At 43.0% G+C, this 18,633-nt stretch overlaps 1 protein-coding gene across 28 annotated transcripts in view; it reads right to left on the reverse strand.

Moving 5' to 3' along the window:
• The window catches only part of LOC144981246 (pericentriolar material 1 protein-like), a 26,319-nt gene continuing 7,686 nt past the window's right edge, over positions 1 to 18,633 (reverse strand). For 7 of the 28 annotated variants that reach the window (XM_078943298.1, XM_078943296.1, XM_078943297.1 and 4 more), the window contains 36 exons: positions 18,142 to 18,312; positions 17,444 to 17,563; positions 16,999 to 17,185; positions 16,675 to 16,784; positions 16,178 to 16,451; positions 15,935 to 16,085; positions 15,482 to 15,685; positions 14,507 to 14,670; positions 14,032 to 14,258; positions 13,395 to 13,525; positions 13,137 to 13,266; positions 10,226 to 10,393; positions 9,963 to 10,144; positions 9,575 to 9,808; positions 9,223 to 9,481; positions 8,167 to 8,312; positions 7,886 to 8,091; positions 7,607 to 7,787; positions 7,216 to 7,523; positions 6,937 to 7,098; positions 6,695 to 6,751; positions 6,335 to 6,507; positions 5,639 to 5,770; positions 3,946 to 4,072; positions 3,528 to 3,680; positions 3,298 to 3,395; positions 3,061 to 3,195; positions 2,784 to 2,981; positions 2,635 to 2,694; positions 2,427 to 2,559; positions 2,067 to 2,212; positions 1,912 to 1,975; positions 1,643 to 1,839; positions 1,444 to 1,536; positions 584 to 707; positions 1 to 498 (listed from right to left, as the gene is read on the reverse strand). In XM_078943298.1, coding sequence (XP_078799424.1) covers positions 470 to 498; positions 584 to 707; positions 1,444 to 1,536; positions 1,643 to 1,839; positions 1,912 to 1,975; positions 2,067 to 2,212; positions 2,427 to 2,559; positions 2,635 to 2,694; positions 2,784 to 2,981; positions 3,061 to 3,195; positions 3,298 to 3,395; positions 3,528 to 3,680; positions 3,946 to 4,072; positions 5,639 to 5,770; positions 6,335 to 6,507; positions 6,695 to 6,751; positions 6,937 to 7,098; positions 7,216 to 7,523; positions 7,607 to 7,787; positions 7,886 to 8,091; positions 8,167 to 8,312; positions 9,223 to 9,481; positions 9,575 to 9,808; positions 9,963 to 10,144; positions 10,226 to 10,393; positions 13,137 to 13,266; positions 13,395 to 13,525; positions 14,032 to 14,258; positions 14,507 to 14,670; positions 15,482 to 15,685; positions 15,935 to 16,085; positions 16,178 to 16,451; positions 16,675 to 16,784; positions 16,999 to 17,185; positions 17,444 to 17,563; positions 18,142 to 18,312 — 5,634 coding nt within the window. In that variant the 3' untranslated portion in view covers positions 1 to 469. The remainder of the gene's footprint in view (positions 499 to 583; positions 708 to 1,443; positions 1,537 to 1,642; positions 1,840 to 1,911; positions 1,976 to 2,066; positions 2,213 to 2,426; positions 2,560 to 2,634; positions 2,695 to 2,783; positions 2,982 to 3,060; positions 3,196 to 3,297; positions 3,396 to 3,527; positions 3,681 to 3,945; positions 4,073 to 5,638; positions 5,771 to 6,334; positions 6,508 to 6,694; positions 6,752 to 6,936; positions 7,099 to 7,215; positions 7,524 to 7,606; positions 7,788 to 7,885; positions 8,092 to 8,166; positions 8,313 to 9,222; positions 9,482 to 9,574; positions 9,809 to 9,962; positions 10,145 to 10,225; positions 10,394 to 13,136; positions 13,267 to 13,394; positions 13,526 to 14,031; positions 14,259 to 14,506; positions 14,671 to 15,481; positions 15,686 to 15,934; positions 16,086 to 16,177; positions 16,452 to 16,674; positions 16,785 to 16,998; positions 17,186 to 17,443; positions 17,564 to 18,141; positions 18,313 to 18,633) is intronic. The other 21 variants (XM_078943304.1, XM_078943302.1, XM_078943303.1 and 18 more) reach the window with 10 other exon arrangements.

Raw genomic sequence — 18,633 nt, forward strand, 5'->3', positions numbered from 1 at the left:
TTGTTAAAAGTTCAAATATTTTATTGATTGAAATCATGTCACCTACAGTGAAGATGAAGGGGGGCTAACCTAAAGTTAGCGGGACATTTACATCTACCTGGATATGTTTCAAAGCTAAAAGGAAAGACGTAGAAACGAAGGACACCAGCTGAACCTTGGTTGTAGTGTCATCCATGTGAAGAACAATAAGGCAAACGAGGAAACAAAAATAATCATGTCAAACTGATCCCAGAGGCAAGAAGTCTAAGGCAGATCTGAACAGGCAAGAAACACGAACGCAACGCAATCAACCAGATCATATATGTTTAACATTCAGGAGTTAGAGGAACATAAAGCACTAAATATAAGTTCTGCATGTGCAACTGTAACAGCTATGTTGAGACTACAAGTGTGTAACTTCTTTAAACTAACAAATAAAAGGAAACAACAAGCTCAGCTTGTGGTACTTAATACAGCAGTCAGACATTTTTCATTCTGCATTCTGGACATCCATGCTCTCTGGAAAAAAAAAAAAAAAAAAGAATCTGTCATTTCTTCTACAAAAAACATTAATGGAAATCCAAAAGAAGGCTCAGAGACAAACCTGGTTGTTTTAGTGTCTGTGCGTTTCCCACCAGCTCAGTCAGCAGTTCAGTGTGGTCACTGAGGATCTCCATGGAGAGGTTGTTATTCTGCTGCTCCTCCACGATTCGCTTCTGAAGCTCCTCCTGACAAAACACACGGATCCTTTCACACGTTTAACCCAAAACATTACAACTACGTCCTGTGACCACCGTCACACAGAAAAGAAATGCATTACAATAAATTCATACAATAACGAGAAAAAAAGGCAATTTTATCAAAAGAAATGTATACAATTATGGGAAAAAAGTCAAAAGTTTTATAAGAATAAAGTCGTACAAATAATGGAAAATAGGTCATTTTTATAAGAGAAGTTTTTTTTTACAATAATGGGGAAAAAGTCAACATTTTACGAGACTAGTTATAAATTTATACTTCCAAAAAAGTACAATTTTACCAGAAAAGTCATGCATTTTTGAAAATAAAATGCAACACTTCCCTTTTCAAATGTTTTAACAAAGACAATTGATTATTATCAGTTTCATTTGTGTTCAGAGAAAAATCTCTGAACTTCATTGACCTTTTTTTTTCAGGACAATAAAACATTCACCCCGTGACACCGAAAGGCACAAACAGAAGAAAATGAATGAATAAAACATTCACAAAAAAATAAATAAAAATAAACTTTTTCCTTGTTAAAGTACAATTTTTTTATATACTAAATTTATGCCTTTAGTCTTGTAAAATCTTAAATTTTTCCCAATAATTGTACATCTTTATTCTTGTAAAATTGCGACTTAGTTCTCATAATTTTATATTCTTTCGTTTCTGGTGGCCCTAGTACTCCGTCGTCTAACATAGTGGAGAACGTTTCCTGCGCACCTCGGTCATGACCGTCAGCTGCAGCGGCAGATCATCCACCTTGACAAAGTCCTCCTCATCAGACTTGTGGCTCGTGTTGCCAGATCCTGCTTCCTGTATCAGTAAAACGAGAACAAACGAATGCAGGAAAAAAAATGCAGGACCTGAGTCATCGGTCACGGATGTGATGAGCACACAAAACAAGCGTGGTCATGCTTACATCTACACTGATAAGGACGGGGGAGTCTGTGTCGGGGCTACTGGTGCTTGTTGACTCCCGGGGGACATTCTGAGGTGGGGAGGGAGCAGAGTCTCTCTGTGCTGCAGCAGCTTTCTCCTCCTCAGCAGGAATCTGGCTTTCCTCGCCAATATTTTCCTCCAATGGGGAGCTCACAGCTCCCGCCAATCCGTTGGCCTCTAAAAGAAAAGGTATCATTAAAAGCTGAAAAGAAAACATTGAAATGATGGATTTGTTAGAGTAAACCTCACCACCGTCATTCTCCAAACTTTCCTCCTTTGGGTTTTCTAGCTGGATTTCACCGCTGCCGGCCCCCTGCAGCATGACATCATTATTTGGTTCAGACAACACGAAAAAAAATGAATTATTCACCATCCTGACACAACTGTCCGCAGCACCAACCGACCTGCTCCACCTGCCCGTCAGCCGAAACCTGCAAGGACGTTTGGACTTCTACAGGTCCAGCCTCAAACTCTTCCGTCTCCTCTTCTTCGTTCTCATCTTCTCCACTGCCATAGCTGGTCAGAGCCTGAATCTCTGCTTTGGAGAGACCTGGCAGGAAACAAAAGGTGATGCGACTTTTCAGAATAAGACGCATCGGAAATTCAAGTAAAATGGAATTGGGGTGATGGGGGGGCGTGGACGTCACTGCTGAGGCATTTTCAGGAAATAAATCTTGACCCAAGTCTTTTATTAAAAGGTACAGCTGTGTTATATTGACTTTATTTATTTAGACTCCTTTTTGCTCAAACTTTTTCGGACTTACTGAATGACAAAAGTACTTCCAGTCCTTGCTCTTCATCCTCATTCTCTGAAGCATCATTGCTCCGGTTGCTCTTCGTCTGCAGGTAAAGCTCCGGCGCTCCACAGCTTCTTTCCATTAACGTCTCATCTTGATCCTTAAAAAAGTTCAATGAGTTTCGTATATAAATATATGTCACAGTATAGGTTATTAATATTTTATTTAAACTTACCTTGTCTTCATCGGTTTTTGCAGAACAAAGGGATTTCTCAGTGCTGCCGACTGCATTTTCCTACATGGACAAAGAAATTAAAGCAGAAGTCAAATTTCGGTTCTTTGAACACGTTTGCAACAGAGATCAGAAAGAGGAAAACGACGGACCTCAGGAGTCCGTTTGGGTTTACTGGGACCTTCAACCCTTCTCTTCTGTTTTGTGGCCTTCTTGGAGCTATTGCTGTTTTCCAAATCCTGCATGAGCTTGAAAAAGGCTAGTTCATTAAAGAGGATCTCGGAAATCTCCACCAGGAGGTCCTCCCCGCAGTCCTTTAGTGTGCATCCCACAAATTTGCTGAGAGAGTCCTGCAGGCAAACAATAGATTAAAAAAAAAAAAAAAAAAAGAGTCGTTTGTTTCGTTTAGGAGGACGACATTCGCCTAACCTGTAGTATTCCTCCCAGCTGTCTGTGGAAAAAGTGGACAAACTCCTTGCTTTCATCATTTTGCTGAGTGAGTTTAAGAACCATGCGCCGCACAGAGGTCAGGAGCTGAAGGGAGCACACCTCGTCCATGTTCTCCTGATTAAAAGACAAGATTTGGACATTTGAAGTCTCCCGTTCCGTACTAAACAGGGTCTTCAGTTTTCGTGGGTTTCCACAGCGCCAGAACATTTCTTCTACCTTCAGAAAGGGAATGACTTCTGTCATGATGGCTTTGATCTGTCGGTCCAGCTGCTGGGTGTCGATCTGCGGGCAGTGCACGCTGCCGGCTGCAGCTCCTGCACACACACAAAACGTCTTGCGTCAAGAATGCAGTCAAGAATGTCTAACACACAAATGGAAGACCTCAGCCGAGCTGCTGCAGGCCTTTGCATATGCTGAACACAAGGGGGCGTCATGCGGATGGATACCTTCCGTGGACTCGGCGGCGGTGGAAGGAGGATGCTTGGCATTAGAGGTGCCTGCAGCGCTGGCATTGCAGGGGTTAAATTCGGCTTTGAGCTTCATGCGCTCATACTCTCTGATCCTTGCCAGAGCTTTGTCTAAATGAATCACTGTGTTTCCTGTTTGAGCCACATCGGGGAGAGCGAAAGGAGACACAAGGAATCAATGAGGTCACAAAAAAACAAGGAGTTAGATTGAAATGCACCAGCATCCACAACCAGAGCAATGTCAGCTTACATATCAAAGAGTTAATGTGGTCAAACGTTCTTGCAAATACAAAACTTCTGCTTATCAAAGCCCAGAAACACAGACGTGGCGTAACAGACGGCCCTGTCAGCAGTGAAGTCACACACGAAATGACGAAGAGCAACAACAAAAAAATACCTAAGTCATCATTTGCAAAAGCTTCCAAGTTGGAGGAGGTGGACATGTTGCTGTCGTCCACAGAGTCTGCGTCCTCCTTCCTCTTCTTTGTGTCCCGTGCGTGTCTTAAGTTCTTCTCCACCACTTCCTGTGAAGCAAAAAAGATGTCGTTTTTAGACAAACGTACGTCTTAGTTGAGCTCTGATGGGGTACACTTAAAATAAAAAAATAAGTTAAATAAACCCAGATTTACTTGCTAAAGCTTAGTAGTAAAGTGTCTGTCCTTGGAGGTTGTTGGTTCAAATCTTCCGTTAGATCCACCAAGTGCCTTATTCAGGCCTCGGACCGGTTTAATGTCAGAATATTCTCACGGACCGGTCTGTACCAAGCTGAAGTGGAGATTTGTTTGTCTTCTAGCTTCCCTTAACTTTAGAGGGGAATGTTTCTCTTCATTCTCGGTAAACTTTATCTGGACTCTAGATTATGCGTAGGAGACCATTAAAATGTGATATAGATTTTCCCTTAACCCATAGCTGTCAAAGTGGAAACTAAAAATAAAACAGGCACCAACTTCAGCCTCGTCCGACTTTTATGGGGCAACGATAAATACAAAAAGAAAAAACTGTCACAGATACTTTTTTTTCCCAACTCAAAACACGGGAATCCATCCTTTAAACAACTTTATTAGCAGCATCCTCGTAACATTCGACAGCTGGTTGCTAAATATTATGCATAATTATTATGCTGTCTGGGAACAACTGTCACATAAATCCAGATTTGGAGAAAAGACTCTTGGTTTTTGTCTGTTAAAAGCAGCTGTCTTTTATTTTGAAGTTGAAGGTTCTTCTTTTTCCTTCTGAGTCAACAAACTTTCCGAATATGTTTGTTGACTTTGCTAACTTGGGGGGTTTCATTTAGCACGGCTGCTTTGAGAATATTGTGGAGGCTTTTTCACCACATGATGGAGCGACTCCACACGTGTCAAGATTGAGTCAGATGTGGTGGACAATCCAGTGGTTTTCCAAAATAAAACTTCAGAATCCGATTACAAAATAAAAGGTTTTTTTCTCTTTGCGGCCCGGTAACAGCTGTCCCACTGACCGGTACCGGGGCGCACTGTTCTACAGGAAGAGTCAAATGTGGAGAACAAATTTCACAGCCAGGACTTTCACTTTTAAACCGCTAAACTCCTGCTGACAATATCAAAGGGCTAAAAAAAAAAATGAAAAGGAATTGTGGAGCAAATGTGTCATTTTATCAATCATTCTCAGACAAAGGCAACATTTAGACACACAAGGCCAGGACTTCTCATTAGTACAACTCTGGGGACGCTGGAACAAAGAGGACACGTTTAAATTGGGTAAAATAGACTTCAGGGGAGACGAGAGCAGCCTTTTTATTTATCTTTTCAAACAGAAAGGCTTCTGAACGCTTTGCTGTCAGGTTAAATATAAATAAGGACAAGCAATAGAGGAAGTGGAGATTGAAATCAGAAAATCAAAGATAAATGAAAGAATGAACAGACGAGATGATGAGAAATTAAAGTAGACAAGTCTGGTTTAAAAAGAAAAAAGAAAAGAAGGGGGGGGGGGGGGGGGGGGCATCAGTCTTTGTAAAAATAATGAGAAACACTTAAAGCAGAATTTAAAGGACTGTGGGTCGAAACAAGATTGGAAGGAAAAAGCCACGACCCAAAGCTATGAAGCTATCTTACGTCATCACTGGTGGACAGACTCTGACTGGGCGTGAGCTCGGACTGAGAGCAGGCGGGCCACGCCACAGGACCCAGGCGGGGAGGCTGGTCTTCAGCGGCGCTCCTTACTTCCAGGTGCTTGGTCACTATGTCCTAAGAAAAACCCAGAATCAAATCCTTTTCCTTTAAGCTTACTTTCCTCTTATCCGGTTTAAAATATGGAGCTGAGTTAGGACTCTATACAAAACAATTTAAGTCACACTGGTCTCTTTTTGAAGCATTCCCAGTGGTCTTTTAATTAAATTATACTGTTTTTAGCCCAAAAGAAAAAAAAAGTAGTTTTCTAGGACATAGTTTCTGCAGAGCGCCAGGAGTTCATTAGAAATTCACACCCAAGTTGTGGGCGGGACCACTGGCGCCGAGTAAGTCTGCTCATTAACCATCAGACCTTTGATTACAGTCTCTCTCATGATCTTACAGCCCCTTATAACTCCAAACTAACATTTCCAGTGCGACACAAATAGCGAGCAATATTCAAGCTATCCAGATAAGAAGTTTTGAGCCAGATGCCAGCTTGGGCGGGGAAACCAAAGACGCACATGGATCTAGTCGTCTACAAATGGTTTCAAAAAAATTTGTAATTTGAGTCCCAATAAAGTGTCTTTGAACTGCAGTTGAGTTGAATGAGTACATACGGAGCAAACAGACGCCATTTACCTGGAGAGAGTAGAGCGCCCTCTGACGGAGATAGTCTGTGTTGAGGAGCTGCAGCTCATGGAAGAGCTCAATCAGAAAATGAGGCCGAGACTCATTCTGGGAAATCAGCGTGGCCACTTCGGAGTAGATGGTCTCCCGAAGAGCTTCAAACAGCGAGAAGTCACTGCTTGCATCTGAAACATTGAGAACCAGGTTTGTCTTTTTGAGTTGAAATTAAAAAAAAAAAAAAAATTCAAATGAGAACAAAGCCAAACATTCCCTCTCGGGTTTGAAAGCCTGGGTTTAGGCTGAGCTGAATGACGACCATGCATGATGTGTTAGATGAAAGAAAAGTCAAATGATGCTGCACGGTGACTTTACCTGGTGCTTCTGTGCATGCAATTCTGTTAGAGAGGAAGGGGGTTCTCCAAGTGTAAGCTGTGAGTAAGATAAATTAAAAGCAAATTAACTCAAAAATCGGACAAAACGTAATGTGGAAAGAAATATTAACTGATAGAAAGAACGAGACAGAAAATAATGAAAGCATGAAAATATGCAACATGGATGAAGTGAAATTATGGCATGTATGTGCCCATTTCCCCTGCAGGAAGTTGAAATGATACCGGAGGAGATGTCATTTCGTTTTCTGCCGAGCTTCGTCTTGCTGTCCAGCTTTTCTTGCGTCAGTTTGTCCAGAAGCATCTGATTCTGGTCCCGGTGATGAGACGATGCTGCCCTCTGCTGGCCAAAGTCAGTAGTGCTGCTTGCACTGTCACTGTCATGACCTGCAGAGGAATTTGGGGGGAATTTACTTTTTTTTACATTTGAATCTCACTAATCCTTGACACACTTGATAAGACAAAGCTACAAGGATTCACTGACTTCAGTTTTTTCCCCCTCACCGTTTTTGTTGTGAACTTTGCTCCTCCGACGTCTGTTCTTGGGAGTCCTACTTCGAGAAGCCAAATTGGCTTGTGCAGAAGCTTTGCGGCCGGCCTTGAAAGCCTTTGTTATTGTGTTGGGATCATCAACGTCTGGTACGCTGCTGAAGCTCTCCTTGTCAAACTCTTGTGTTCTGGAGTGGCATTTGGCAAAAAAAGGAGAGGAAGGAGGAGTCTCCTGCAGCTCAGTTTTAGCAGCGACAGCCGTTTTAGATGACTTGAGCTGCCGGATGTTGTTCGTGTAGGAGGTGTTGACTCGATCTGCTGGTCTTATAGTTCAGAGCAGAACAGTAAGAGACAGTAAATGCCAGCGGTCATCAGATAGCATACAGGTGCTCTGGGGAAAACTGACCTGGTTTTTTTGGCGGTGTTGAGGGGGGAGCGCTGCAGTGGAGGAGGGAAGCTCATGTACTCGGTTTTAAAGGAGGTGTTGGGGTCCGGGCGCTGCTTCTGATGTTCGGGAGTGGTCGGACCAAAAGGTTCTTGGAGGAAGCCACCCAAGGTAGAGGGGAATGGAGGGAATAAGGTAAAAGCTTAAGAGACAAAGAAAAGGAACATCCAATGACTTCTCTTTTCATCAAAGCCCACGAAAACAAAGGATTGTCAGAAATTCTTAGGAAGATGCTCATACTGGAAGGGAATGGGGACATTGGAGGGGCTGGCATGTTGTTGGCTGAAGGATGCAGTGTGGAGGAGAAGGGCAGGGAAACGCCAGGAGAGGCTGAGGGACCACAGCTGGACTCTTGAGCTGATCCCCGTTTCTGCGTCTGCCACGCTGCTGCTGAGGAGGAAGGCGGCAGCTGCTGCCCCAGAAGATCATTCAGCACCTGCTTTAGTCTGAAAGAAAAGAGTTCAGACATTTAACCCTCCCCATGCGAGTGTGAAGATACTCCTGTGTGCTTTGGATTTCACCTTTGGATGTTGTTTTGCTGCCAGGCCAGCTGGGTGTAGCACTGGTTCAGCTGATGCATGACCAGCTGGACTTGTGGAGAAGAGCGGTTGTTGGGCAGCACGCTGTACTGACCGGTCAGCAGACTCTGCAGCATAAACGACAGCGTCTGCACAGACAAACAAATCAGTTTATTTTACCAAACGGATCAAAGTAACCATGTCTATGAGCAACACAGCAACACTGATGCATCCATTCTATCCCGTCTGCTTCTGAAATAAGAAAAAAAGATGTCACAATCTTTAAAGCCACTTTGACAGCTATGGGTTAATCTTTTTCACACAAATGTCTCCTGTAAGAACTCAAAAACACATGTGGTCAACAAACTTTACAGCTCTTGATATGACCACCAACAACACACCGCCCCCCTCGGCAGCAACACAGCACAGCTGAGCATTCAAGACGAGGCTCACTAAAAAGTGACGCAGCTGCATTTTTTCACTTCTACTACAAAAGGAAAGCTGGGAAAGATTTAAAGATTTGATACTGAAGCTAATCCCAGATTCATTTCTGCTTACCGCCACAGTTCATGTGGTTTATTAACATTATGCATTAAACCGTAGTATAACAACAGTTAACTCTTCTGGCTCTGTAAAATAATATTTTAGAAAACGATTGGCTTTTTCGAAGATCTAAAAAAAAAACATGACAGTGTGCGATTGTTATTTTGCGGTCCTTCCTTTTTGTTTGTTTGACGAGTTATATTTTTAGGCCAAAACAAGGTCACGTAATTCACATCATCCACTTGAAACAGAGAGCTCTCAGTAACAGAGAGGGGAAGGGAGGATGGAGCTGCTACATGCCAACAGTCCCACCCACAACTGGTACATTTCTAATGAACTCCTGCTGCTCTGCAGAAACGACAATCATAATGAAAAGACCGAAGGGAACGCTTTTACAACAGATCGAAAGATGATCGGAGTGGGACTTTCTAACATAAGGAGACTTCAGAAACATTTTCTTGAGTTTCATCATCAACAGCTGAGGAAACATCTTCCAGAAAGTGTCGGAGCGTTCACCTGCTGGTCCTGCAGGAGCGTCTGACACATGCCGGAGCTGAAGTCCAGCTGTCTCTGTAAGTGGTTGACTTGTTCCTGCCACTGACTCGTTCCCTCTGCAACCGAGAGCTCAGAGGCCCAGCGCAGGTTCTCCTGTCGGCGGACGCCTCCATGCTGACTTGAGGACTGGTTGAAGCTTCGGGTCTGAGGCTTTGTCTTTGTTTTGTTATGAAGCTGCACGTCGCTCTCGCCAGAAAAGGCAGCTGGAGGCTTTAGATTGCTGAACGCACACAAAAACAAGCAGAAAGATTTGAGTAATTGCTGAGATTGGAAAATGGTGGAGGCGTGCCTAGGATCGCCCGCTTGCTCTGACCTTCCCTGGTTTTCCTTGTTGGTGTAGGAGCCCTGGTTCCTGTTCGGCGAGAACAAGGGAAGGTCGTCATCAGAGCTGCTCCCTGTGCATTCTTCTACTTCTTCCTCCTCGTCCTCCTCCTCCGCTCCCAACTCTGAGTGATACTCGTCTGTTTCCCCAGCGTCGTGGCCATCATCATCATCCTCTTCATTATTATCAAGGTGGCAGGGACTGGAACCCCAAGTGGCCATAGTTCTGAAGACAAATTTAGACGTAGCTTCTTGTCATTTACCCCTCCAGTAAAGTTCTCTCTCATCCATAAGTAAAAACCTAGACACTCAAGTTTACCACTTCTGTCACAGCCAGGAGAATTTGAAACAGGCTTTGATCAGACGGCCTCCTTAATCACCTTTCATCCCTGCTGACAGACAGTGAGGGTGTAGCGTTTTCTTCATGGTCTTCAATGGGGCAGGACGAGTCCGCGAAACCGTTTCGCCTCTGATGTTCTGCCATTAGTGACTCCAGGTGCTTTCTGCGCTGCCGCAGGTCCTCGCGCATGATCTGCCGCCGCCGCATTTCCGACCAAAGCTGCTGAGGGCGCAAGAATAGGCGGCGCTGGTTAACAGATGAGCGTGCTGCGCTCAAACTGATTTCAGAGACGGAAACCCTCACCCCATCGTCCGTGGCTGACGCAGCAGGCGCCTCTGGAGCAGCCGGTTTGAGAACCGCCAAGTTGGTTTTCTGTCCAGAAGAAGTCACTTTGACGGCGGCGGGAGTGGAGACCATCACTGGAGCTTTCCTCAGCAAACCCTGCTGACTGGCTGTGCTGGACACAGAGGACTGCAGCAACAACAGAGTTTAAAGTTAGAAACTTTACATCAAAACTACTCCCCACCTATCAGTATTTTCTCAGTGAGAAATTCTTTTGTGCATCAAATTTGCATCAGCCGCTTTTCTGTTTCAAAGAGTTGTCCAAAGTGTGTTCATAAAACAGATGTTCCTGCAGTGTGTGGAAGGAGCATCTGTTAACAGTTTTCAATGGAAGCATTGATTTCTCATTCATCAATGCATCACAGATAGGGACCACATTAAGAGATCAGGTTTGGTTTATTTTGAAGAGCTCTACTAAAGCCTCAGTAATCCCGGCTCCAGGTCTGGGTTCATGAGGTCATTCAGTCTCTCCCAGCTTCACCCCTGCTGCAGGACCTGCATCTGAATGACAGCCTCTTTCAAAAAGAGAAAAAATAAACTAAGAATAAAAGTCAGAGAACCTTTTTATTATTGTCTCCGAGGAAAAAAAAATACAAATATCAGAAAGTTCAGGAGGAGATGGATCAGATTTTTCTCCATGTTGGTTTCGAGCTCCATCCACTGATCATGTCATCAACACGTCACAGGCTGAAGCTGAGTTTCTGATTGGTTGATTCGACACAAATTCTTTGCCAAAAATCAGATATTGAAACTGGATGCCTTAAATTGCGTTCGGTGTGTACATAGCTTTACTTCCAGTAGATGACTAGAAGGTCATCTACTAGAAATATGTAGCATTAATTGAAGTGTCACACGCTGGACTTCAAATTTTGAAACCCAGTATTTAGAGGTTTTAAGGCAGGGGTGGGCAAACTTTTTACCTCCCGGGCAACATAGGGTTTTAAAATTGGATAGAAGGGCCGGACCAGGAGCAGATGAGAGGAGTGAGAGGGAAATAACATGGAATCTGGATGAAAACATTTGGATGGAAAATTGTATTTTAAAAACAGAACATTTTAGAGTTTTTAGGTTAAAACTTTTGTTCTCAATTTAGAGCCAATTGTACCAACGGCTTGATGTACCTCCTGTAAAACCTGGAGAAATGGTGCGTTCATGTGGTGTTTGAATTATTCGGAATAATGAAAAACAACAAATCTTCCAACAGCACATGGATGCTAGAGCAAGGGGCCCCAAACTTTTTCTTGTGAGGGCCACAATAAGTCGTTTTCTTTAAAACTTTAAACTTCTTTTGTCTTTCTTTTATTGTGAAGCCCTTTGGTACCTTCAAGGAGTTGTAAAGTAAATTGCGTGAATCATGCATGAATAAAGTTTCATTCATGCATGATCCTTTTAATAAAATAAAAAACACTGTTTATGAAACAAAAAAAAGACCAAATAAGTCTCTATGCAGCTTTTAAAGACAAGAGCCCAGGGAAAAAAATACTAATACATTAAAAAAACAATAAATAGTGGATCGTCTCCAGTCTTCGTCCCACTGAGGCTTTGAGCGCTGCAGCTCCTCACACGTCTCACAGTTTGCACTAAAACTGAGCAGCTGCTGTGTCCTGCACATCTGTTTCTCATCCAGTAATAATAAAAAAAGCAAATGTCTATGTCTTCTGCTGCAACTACGCAGATGTCTGCATTACCTTTTCACCAGTACAGAGTTCCCTCGTTTAACGCAGGAGTTACGTTCTATAAATAGCCAGTGATCGATGAAATCCACAGAGTCTGATTACAGACGTTTAAGGCAGTAAAACTCCTCACCTTTCTCAGACAGAGAAACATTTTCACCCCTTTCTCGAAGTTTAAACCTTCCTGGAAATTAGATCCAGGATCTTAGAATGAAAACAGAGATCTGATCACGATCAAATATTTCTGTAGATCTGAAGAGCTCAGTGTTTCTGTACAGGAGACACGGCATGGAGGAGATTGATTGGTAAGCTCTCCAGCCAATCAGGACACAGAACAGGGCGCGCTGTTAAAGAAAAAAAAAGCTGTCTAATCGCTCTAACAGAATGAGCTTAACGGGGAAAGATGAACTGCGACATAGAAAAGAAAGACTGTCTTCTGTTCTGTTGACAGGGATTCAGGTCGGGGCACAGACTGCAGAACGGTGGAATAAAATGTCACGTTCTATGCGGGTCTCGATTGTGTGGCCAGATTAAAAAAAATAAATAAAAAGCATGGGTATCTGTTATTATTCAGTGGGCTGGACCAAACATGGAGGCGGGCCGGACCTGCCCCGGGGGCCGTAGTTTGCCCACCCCTGGTTTAAGGATTTGTGTGAAAATGTATAGCTTTATATCCTCTGTCCTCCTTTACTAACTTAAAAAAGAATTATAAAGTTGCACCAAAAAGTCATCCTATAGTTCTTTCCACAGGGAGAAAAGACAAATGTGCAGCCCTATAAATGTGCAGTCCCTATGTGTGGTGTTATGCAGTTTTCCATCAACTTTAATAGGAAATCATGTAATCAGAGTACTGTACTGTAAGTAATGTAAAGAAGGAGAAAAAAAACAGTAAAAATAATGCAGGGAATGACACCAAAACCACATCAATAGCTGCATTATCTCTTTTGTTTTTTTTAGAAAACTAGATTTCTGGCAGAAAACAGTTGGGCGTGTGGGGCAAGTTTATTCTGTGAGGCATGCAGCAAGATCTGTTATACAGATTGCTAGTTCTGTGTTCTTTATGCTGTTTTCAATTGACAGTGTGGAAAAAGATCTCCTCACACAATCTTTTCTCTCCAACTGTAAACATATTGATTTTTTTTTTTTGTAAAGCCCTAAAACAGCAAAGACAAGCAGGTCTGAATGAATGCAGGAAATACCTGAAGGTCAGGACAAGCCCACTGCAGATCCTGGATCTTGTTCTGGATTTCTATGAGTCTCTGGCGTTCTTCGTGCAGCTGCTTCAGTTCCTCCTTCTGCTGACGCAGCTTCTCTTCGTACAGTTTCTCCCTGTGAGGAAAGCAAAAACAGCCGTGATGAAAAGAAAAATACACAACGATGCCACAAAACCAACACTTTCTTAGCTGCACTGACTGCGCTGCTGCTTTTTTTTTTTTTTTTTTAGAAAAATACCACACCTGGCCTTGCTGCTGAAAGCGAGGTCTCTTGGACTCTGCTTGGATCCAGATCCGAATGTTGCTCGGGTATTATTTGGCTGTTGGTGCATAGCTTCATCCTCATTGGCAGTGGTTCCATCGGTGTCGTCACTCTACATTTACAAAGCGGTCTCGTCAGTAGATAAATAAGAGCCAGTTTCTCCACAGGAGTCAAAAGAAAACAGAATATTCTCTTTACTATAGTCACGTTTGTTTGCTAATTCAGCGTTCTCTGTATTTACTACAAATTTGACCAGGATACACCTGAAAATATCTGCAGTGAACATTCAACTGAATGCATAATGAACCTACATATAAAAATACATCCCGGAATTTATGAGGCTATCAGTTTCAGACATTTTACTAAAATTCGTGGGTGTTGCATTTTAAATTTTCTTTTGATGGTTGAGAGGTGGTGCATGGTCCAGTAACAGGTTATGGAATGAACTGTGTAGATCAAAGTCTTTCCAGATCCATGGGGGACTGAGAAATTCTTTCTGGGTAAAATACTTCACTAATTTCCCATCATGCACCACCTGACTACCACAAGGAAAAACCCTTAAAAAAAAAGGAGAACATCTTCAACATGACTACAGAACCAGAACATTTCATCTTTGACCTGAACCATGGCGACCAGCTCCTGCAGCTGCCGGAGTTTCTGTTTGGCTGACTGCCGGTGAACTTTTTGGGGAAATCCGGCATCGTTCCCGAGGCTGCTCCTCCGACTGGACTCCGACACGCTGTCTGGAACCACCGCCCGCGCTGCTCCATCGTTACAAGCGCACTCCTCTTCTCCATCGTCATCTCTCACTTCACTATAAGGGATGTCCCTGTTGTATTGGCATTCTGAACAAGAAAAGGGGACAATCAAGTCCGAGGTTCTGAAAATTGGCTTTAGACATGAAATAAGTGGTTAAAAAAAGCATGTTTGAAAAACTGAGAGGTGAACAGATTTACTGGATCTACCCGTTCCTTCAAACCATGTCATCAAAATCAACATTCACGAGAATATAAAAATGAACTATAATAAGTGTCTGATAGACACCTAATGATATTCACAACACTGAGTCCTGTTAGCGTATTCATGAGCAAACCTATGGCAGCTGGGATGTTCAGGGCGTGGAGATTGGCTGCTGTTCGGTTGTTGATCTCACAGTTAGTGTTGAGTCTGCTGTCCTGGTTGTTGGTTGCAGCCCTGATGCTACATCGATTAGCCAGACTGTTCAAGTCTGTCCAGTTCCTGCTGCGCTGAGAGTTTCTACAAAGAAAGGGCAATACATGTCGTCAGTGACAAATCAGCACTATTGAGAAAAAAGAACCTAACCTCATTGAATTAAGGAGGAAGAAAAAAAAAGACAATTTATTTAGCTCAAATATCTTTAAGATATCTAATGAAAATCATCTTTTGGGGTTTTTAAAAAAAAAATTTTAATGAAAGAGGACATATATAAAAAAATGAAGCTTAAAATTGCCTCTCTGAGTATTCAAATCATTGTAAATAAGGAGCAGATGAAAAAAAATGCAGTTTGAAAAAACTTTTGTTGTAATGTAGAAATTACTACGGCAAGCCACAAGCTCACTGCGCCGTTGTAATTCTGATGCATCCACCTGCAGAAACAATTAGTTGCTGCAGAAACAAAGCGAGTCTTTGTTTTCCTCGTCTGAGCTGGAATCTGGTTCAAAACTGTTCGGCTGGATAGCTCTGATATTGCTCGCCATTTTGTTGCACCGCTAATGTGAGGTTGGGGGTGTGAAGGGCTGTAAGCTAGCAGAAGAGAGCGTAAACAAAGGGATGATGGGAAGGGGGCCGGGATCGCTGTGTGCCAACGGTCCCACCCACAACTCAGAGGTGAATTTCTGATTATGTCCTGTCGCTCTGTAGAAACTTTCTCCTAGAAAACGACAGGTTTTCTGATTTTTGCTAAAAACGGCATCATCCTAATTAAAAAGGACCACTGCAAACGCTTCAACAATACATCAAAAGATGATGGGAGGGGGACTTTAGTATAACTGATACATTGGTTTTTCAAAGTAATGCAGTCGTGTTTTTTTTTTTAATCCACAATTACCTTATGTTAGTTACAGGTTCCTGATTTTCCTGTTCTGAGTCAAATGTAGCCTCAAAAATCGACCCTTCCTCTGTCTCATCTTCCTCCTCATCAGCATCTTTCACATTTTCATTGACTGCATCCACCATCATGTCGGAGGTCTGCTCGTAGTACTGAACTAATTCCCGCAGCTCATTCAGACGCTTATGGACCTCCTTTAACTTCCTGCATGAACATGTGGAAGAAGAGGAAATCTGTATTTGGATGAAATGATTCAAAAAGTAACATCATAAAAAAGCCAGAATTCCTCTTTTCTTTTGAAAAAGCCCCACACAAAATATAACTAAACAAATAAAAGAGAAGAATCTTGGTAAAAAGAAGATAGACTTAACAACAGAAAGTCCACTGTAGGCTGCAATAAAACACCGCCTAGGTGCTCCACCCTCCCGCTGATATTTGAGCTGTAGTTTGTACCTGAGCTTGTCAGCGGAGTTGGAGCCGTCCTGCTGCTGTGAGAATGACGGCTGGAATGAGGTGGAAGCCAAAGCCCCGTTAGAAAATAAAGCTGATGGACACTCTGAGGACCCTTGAGCTCCTGGACTATGCTGTGCTGATGAGCCACGACCTGATGGAAACCACATGGGGTTCATCCCCTTTTGTCAGGACAAAAGTAAATTCATTTAGAATGGCTCAAAAGAGCATAGAAATCCCTCTCACATGAGTTGTTATTTAACGTTTGGTCTCGGAGGGAGTGTAGCTCTCTCAGAATCTTGTCCATGGTTTGCTTCTTGTCTTGAAGCTCCTGGAGCTTGGTCAGTTTGGCGCTAGCAGCTGATGCTCCAGAGTCCAACCCGGCATGAGGGCCAGAGGCGGAGTGGAGGAGGGGCCTGTGCTGAGGGGCCCCCACGGCTAGGGGAGACCTGGACCAACAAACCTCTCTGGAGAGCGAAAGACTCTGTGCCTGACGACGGTTATCCGGCACGGCTTTTGTCTGTAGAGATGAGAGCAGCTGTAAAATGAAACGTCCCGCCTGCTATTCATACCAACAGCACCGATCTGGGTTCTGTTAGACAGTTGTGCAAACCATACTGTAGAAAACCAATGTTCTACATGCTAACTTGAAGCAGCAAAACTGCATTGCATGCAAGCAAACTCTTCAAAAGTTCAAGACTGTGTGATTCTAACATTTGTTTGTCCAAAAATAGATACTGAACCTGAGAGTCGTGAAGCTGGTTGTGAAAGCGCTGAATCAGCTCGTTTAACTCCTCATTCAGTTCGGATGTGATGCTTAAGCCTGATATACTGCCGGTGGTTTCCGTGACGACTGAGGGCAACAACACATAAATCATTTATTAACATGTACAGACATTATTATGTACAAATTTGACAGGATTTTCAGTACTGAAAGTGTTTTGTCAACTGGATCTGTGCAAACGTTGCAATGCCAACATTTGTTGGCTTCCAGCTCTTTATGGTCTGTCTGCAGCTTCATATTAAAGTGGGGAACATTGTTGCAGTTGCTTGGGTGTGTGTCTCACTGTTGTCTTCAGTCAAGGCAAGCGCCTGCTCTGTGCTGTGCTGCATAGCCATCAATGCTTCCTGTCGGCCCTGCAGCGCTCGGAGCTGCTCCTGCTGCTCCAGCATCTTCTTCAGCAGCTCGTGCTGCTTACGCAGGTTCTCCAGTTCCTCCCTTTGGTCAGCACTCGCAGCCTCTGGCCTGATGTCCTAAAATATACAGCCATGCATCAGTGCAAGGACTGAATCAATCAAGCCCACACAGGCAAGAATGCACTGTCAGGATTCTAGACTAATAAAGGTGGGGCTGAAAAAAGTAAAAACAGTCTTGGTTTTTTTATGTACTTTTACATAATTTCTTATGTAGAGAAGAGCTGTTCAGTATCTACTAAAATCCAATATTAAAAATCCAATAGGGTTTTAAAAATGCAGACAAATAGGAAAATGCCCAACTACAAATACACTCACTGCTGCATTGGAAACCTCTGAAGACAGAACCTCAATGTTCACAGAAGCACTTTCTGCCAGAGAACCAGAACCAACAGCAGATTCCAAGGTCCCCATATCACAGTCATCCACCTCCTGTGCCTACAAACAGAATCAAAGTGAGCCACAGAGCGTCACAGAATGACATCATAGACCTTTCTTTACAACAGGATAGGGAGAATTGCAAAGGATTGCTGCTGAGGCGGAGAAAGGGTTGTTTGTTAGGACTGCTTTGTGTTCAAGACTGAAGGAGGATGGAAGAACACAACCAACCAGAAAGTGTGATCCATAACTTGTAGAACTTGTAAAGGCCACAAAATGTACATTTTAATCTTCTAACAAAAAGCACTTCAGCAAAAATGTAGTGTGCAATGTGAAATGGTTCAGACCAATTTTAGTGCAAAAAATATCAACTTTTCAGAGGAACAATCCAAGATTGTTCATCATTTAAGCAAGTAAACTAAAGCTAAAGAAATACTCTAAAGACAGCACAGAAAGTAGTTATACTATGTCCCAATTTATAAGATTTAATACTAAATAAAATAGATATGACAGATATCACACATTGTTTTGACAGCAAAAGCTTCTTCTAAAAATCAAGATAAACAAAAAAAAAAACTTTAGATCAGAGCTAACTAAACAAGCAAATAAAATTACATGTTTAAAAAAGAGAAACTAACCAGCATTTTCTGTAACAAACGCAGGCAGGACTTCTCCTTCTCCCGGAGGTGTTCAATGAAACTAGAAAGACGCTCCACTTTTGCCGGCACGTCGTTCTTTTCCACCATCTCGTCCCTCACGGAGCTGAGCTTACCGATGTAGTCCCGAATTTGGACCAGTTTGCTCACCACCTGAGAGGGTAGAAGGAGGGGATAATTCAGCATGGGTTTGAGAGGGAAAACAAAAAACATGGGGTTTAAGGGAAGCTATGAGAACGTCTGTGGTGAACGCTCAGGAAAGGCGACACGAGGGCAGAAGAAGAGCTGGGCAAAAAACTCTCTGGGCATTCGGAGTGGAATATTTATAAATTGTCCTAAATACAGCCTAGCTTCAGCTGCACTCAGCCTCTCTCACTTTTATCCTAGTTTTGATTTCTTTCCAGTAGATTCTGGTGGGGGGGAATGAGTACAGTACTATTAGAAACCTGCATGAATGCAATTTCATCCAATTGT

The sequence above is a fragment of the Oryzias latipes genome (assembly GCF_053564925.1).
Source record: "Oryzias latipes strain Hd-rR chromosome 1 unlocalized genomic scaffold, Olatipes_Hd-rR_3.1 chr1_Y".
In the NCBI taxonomy this organism is placed as follows: domain Eukaryota; kingdom Metazoa; phylum Chordata; class Actinopteri; order Beloniformes; family Adrianichthyidae; genus Oryzias; species Oryzias latipes.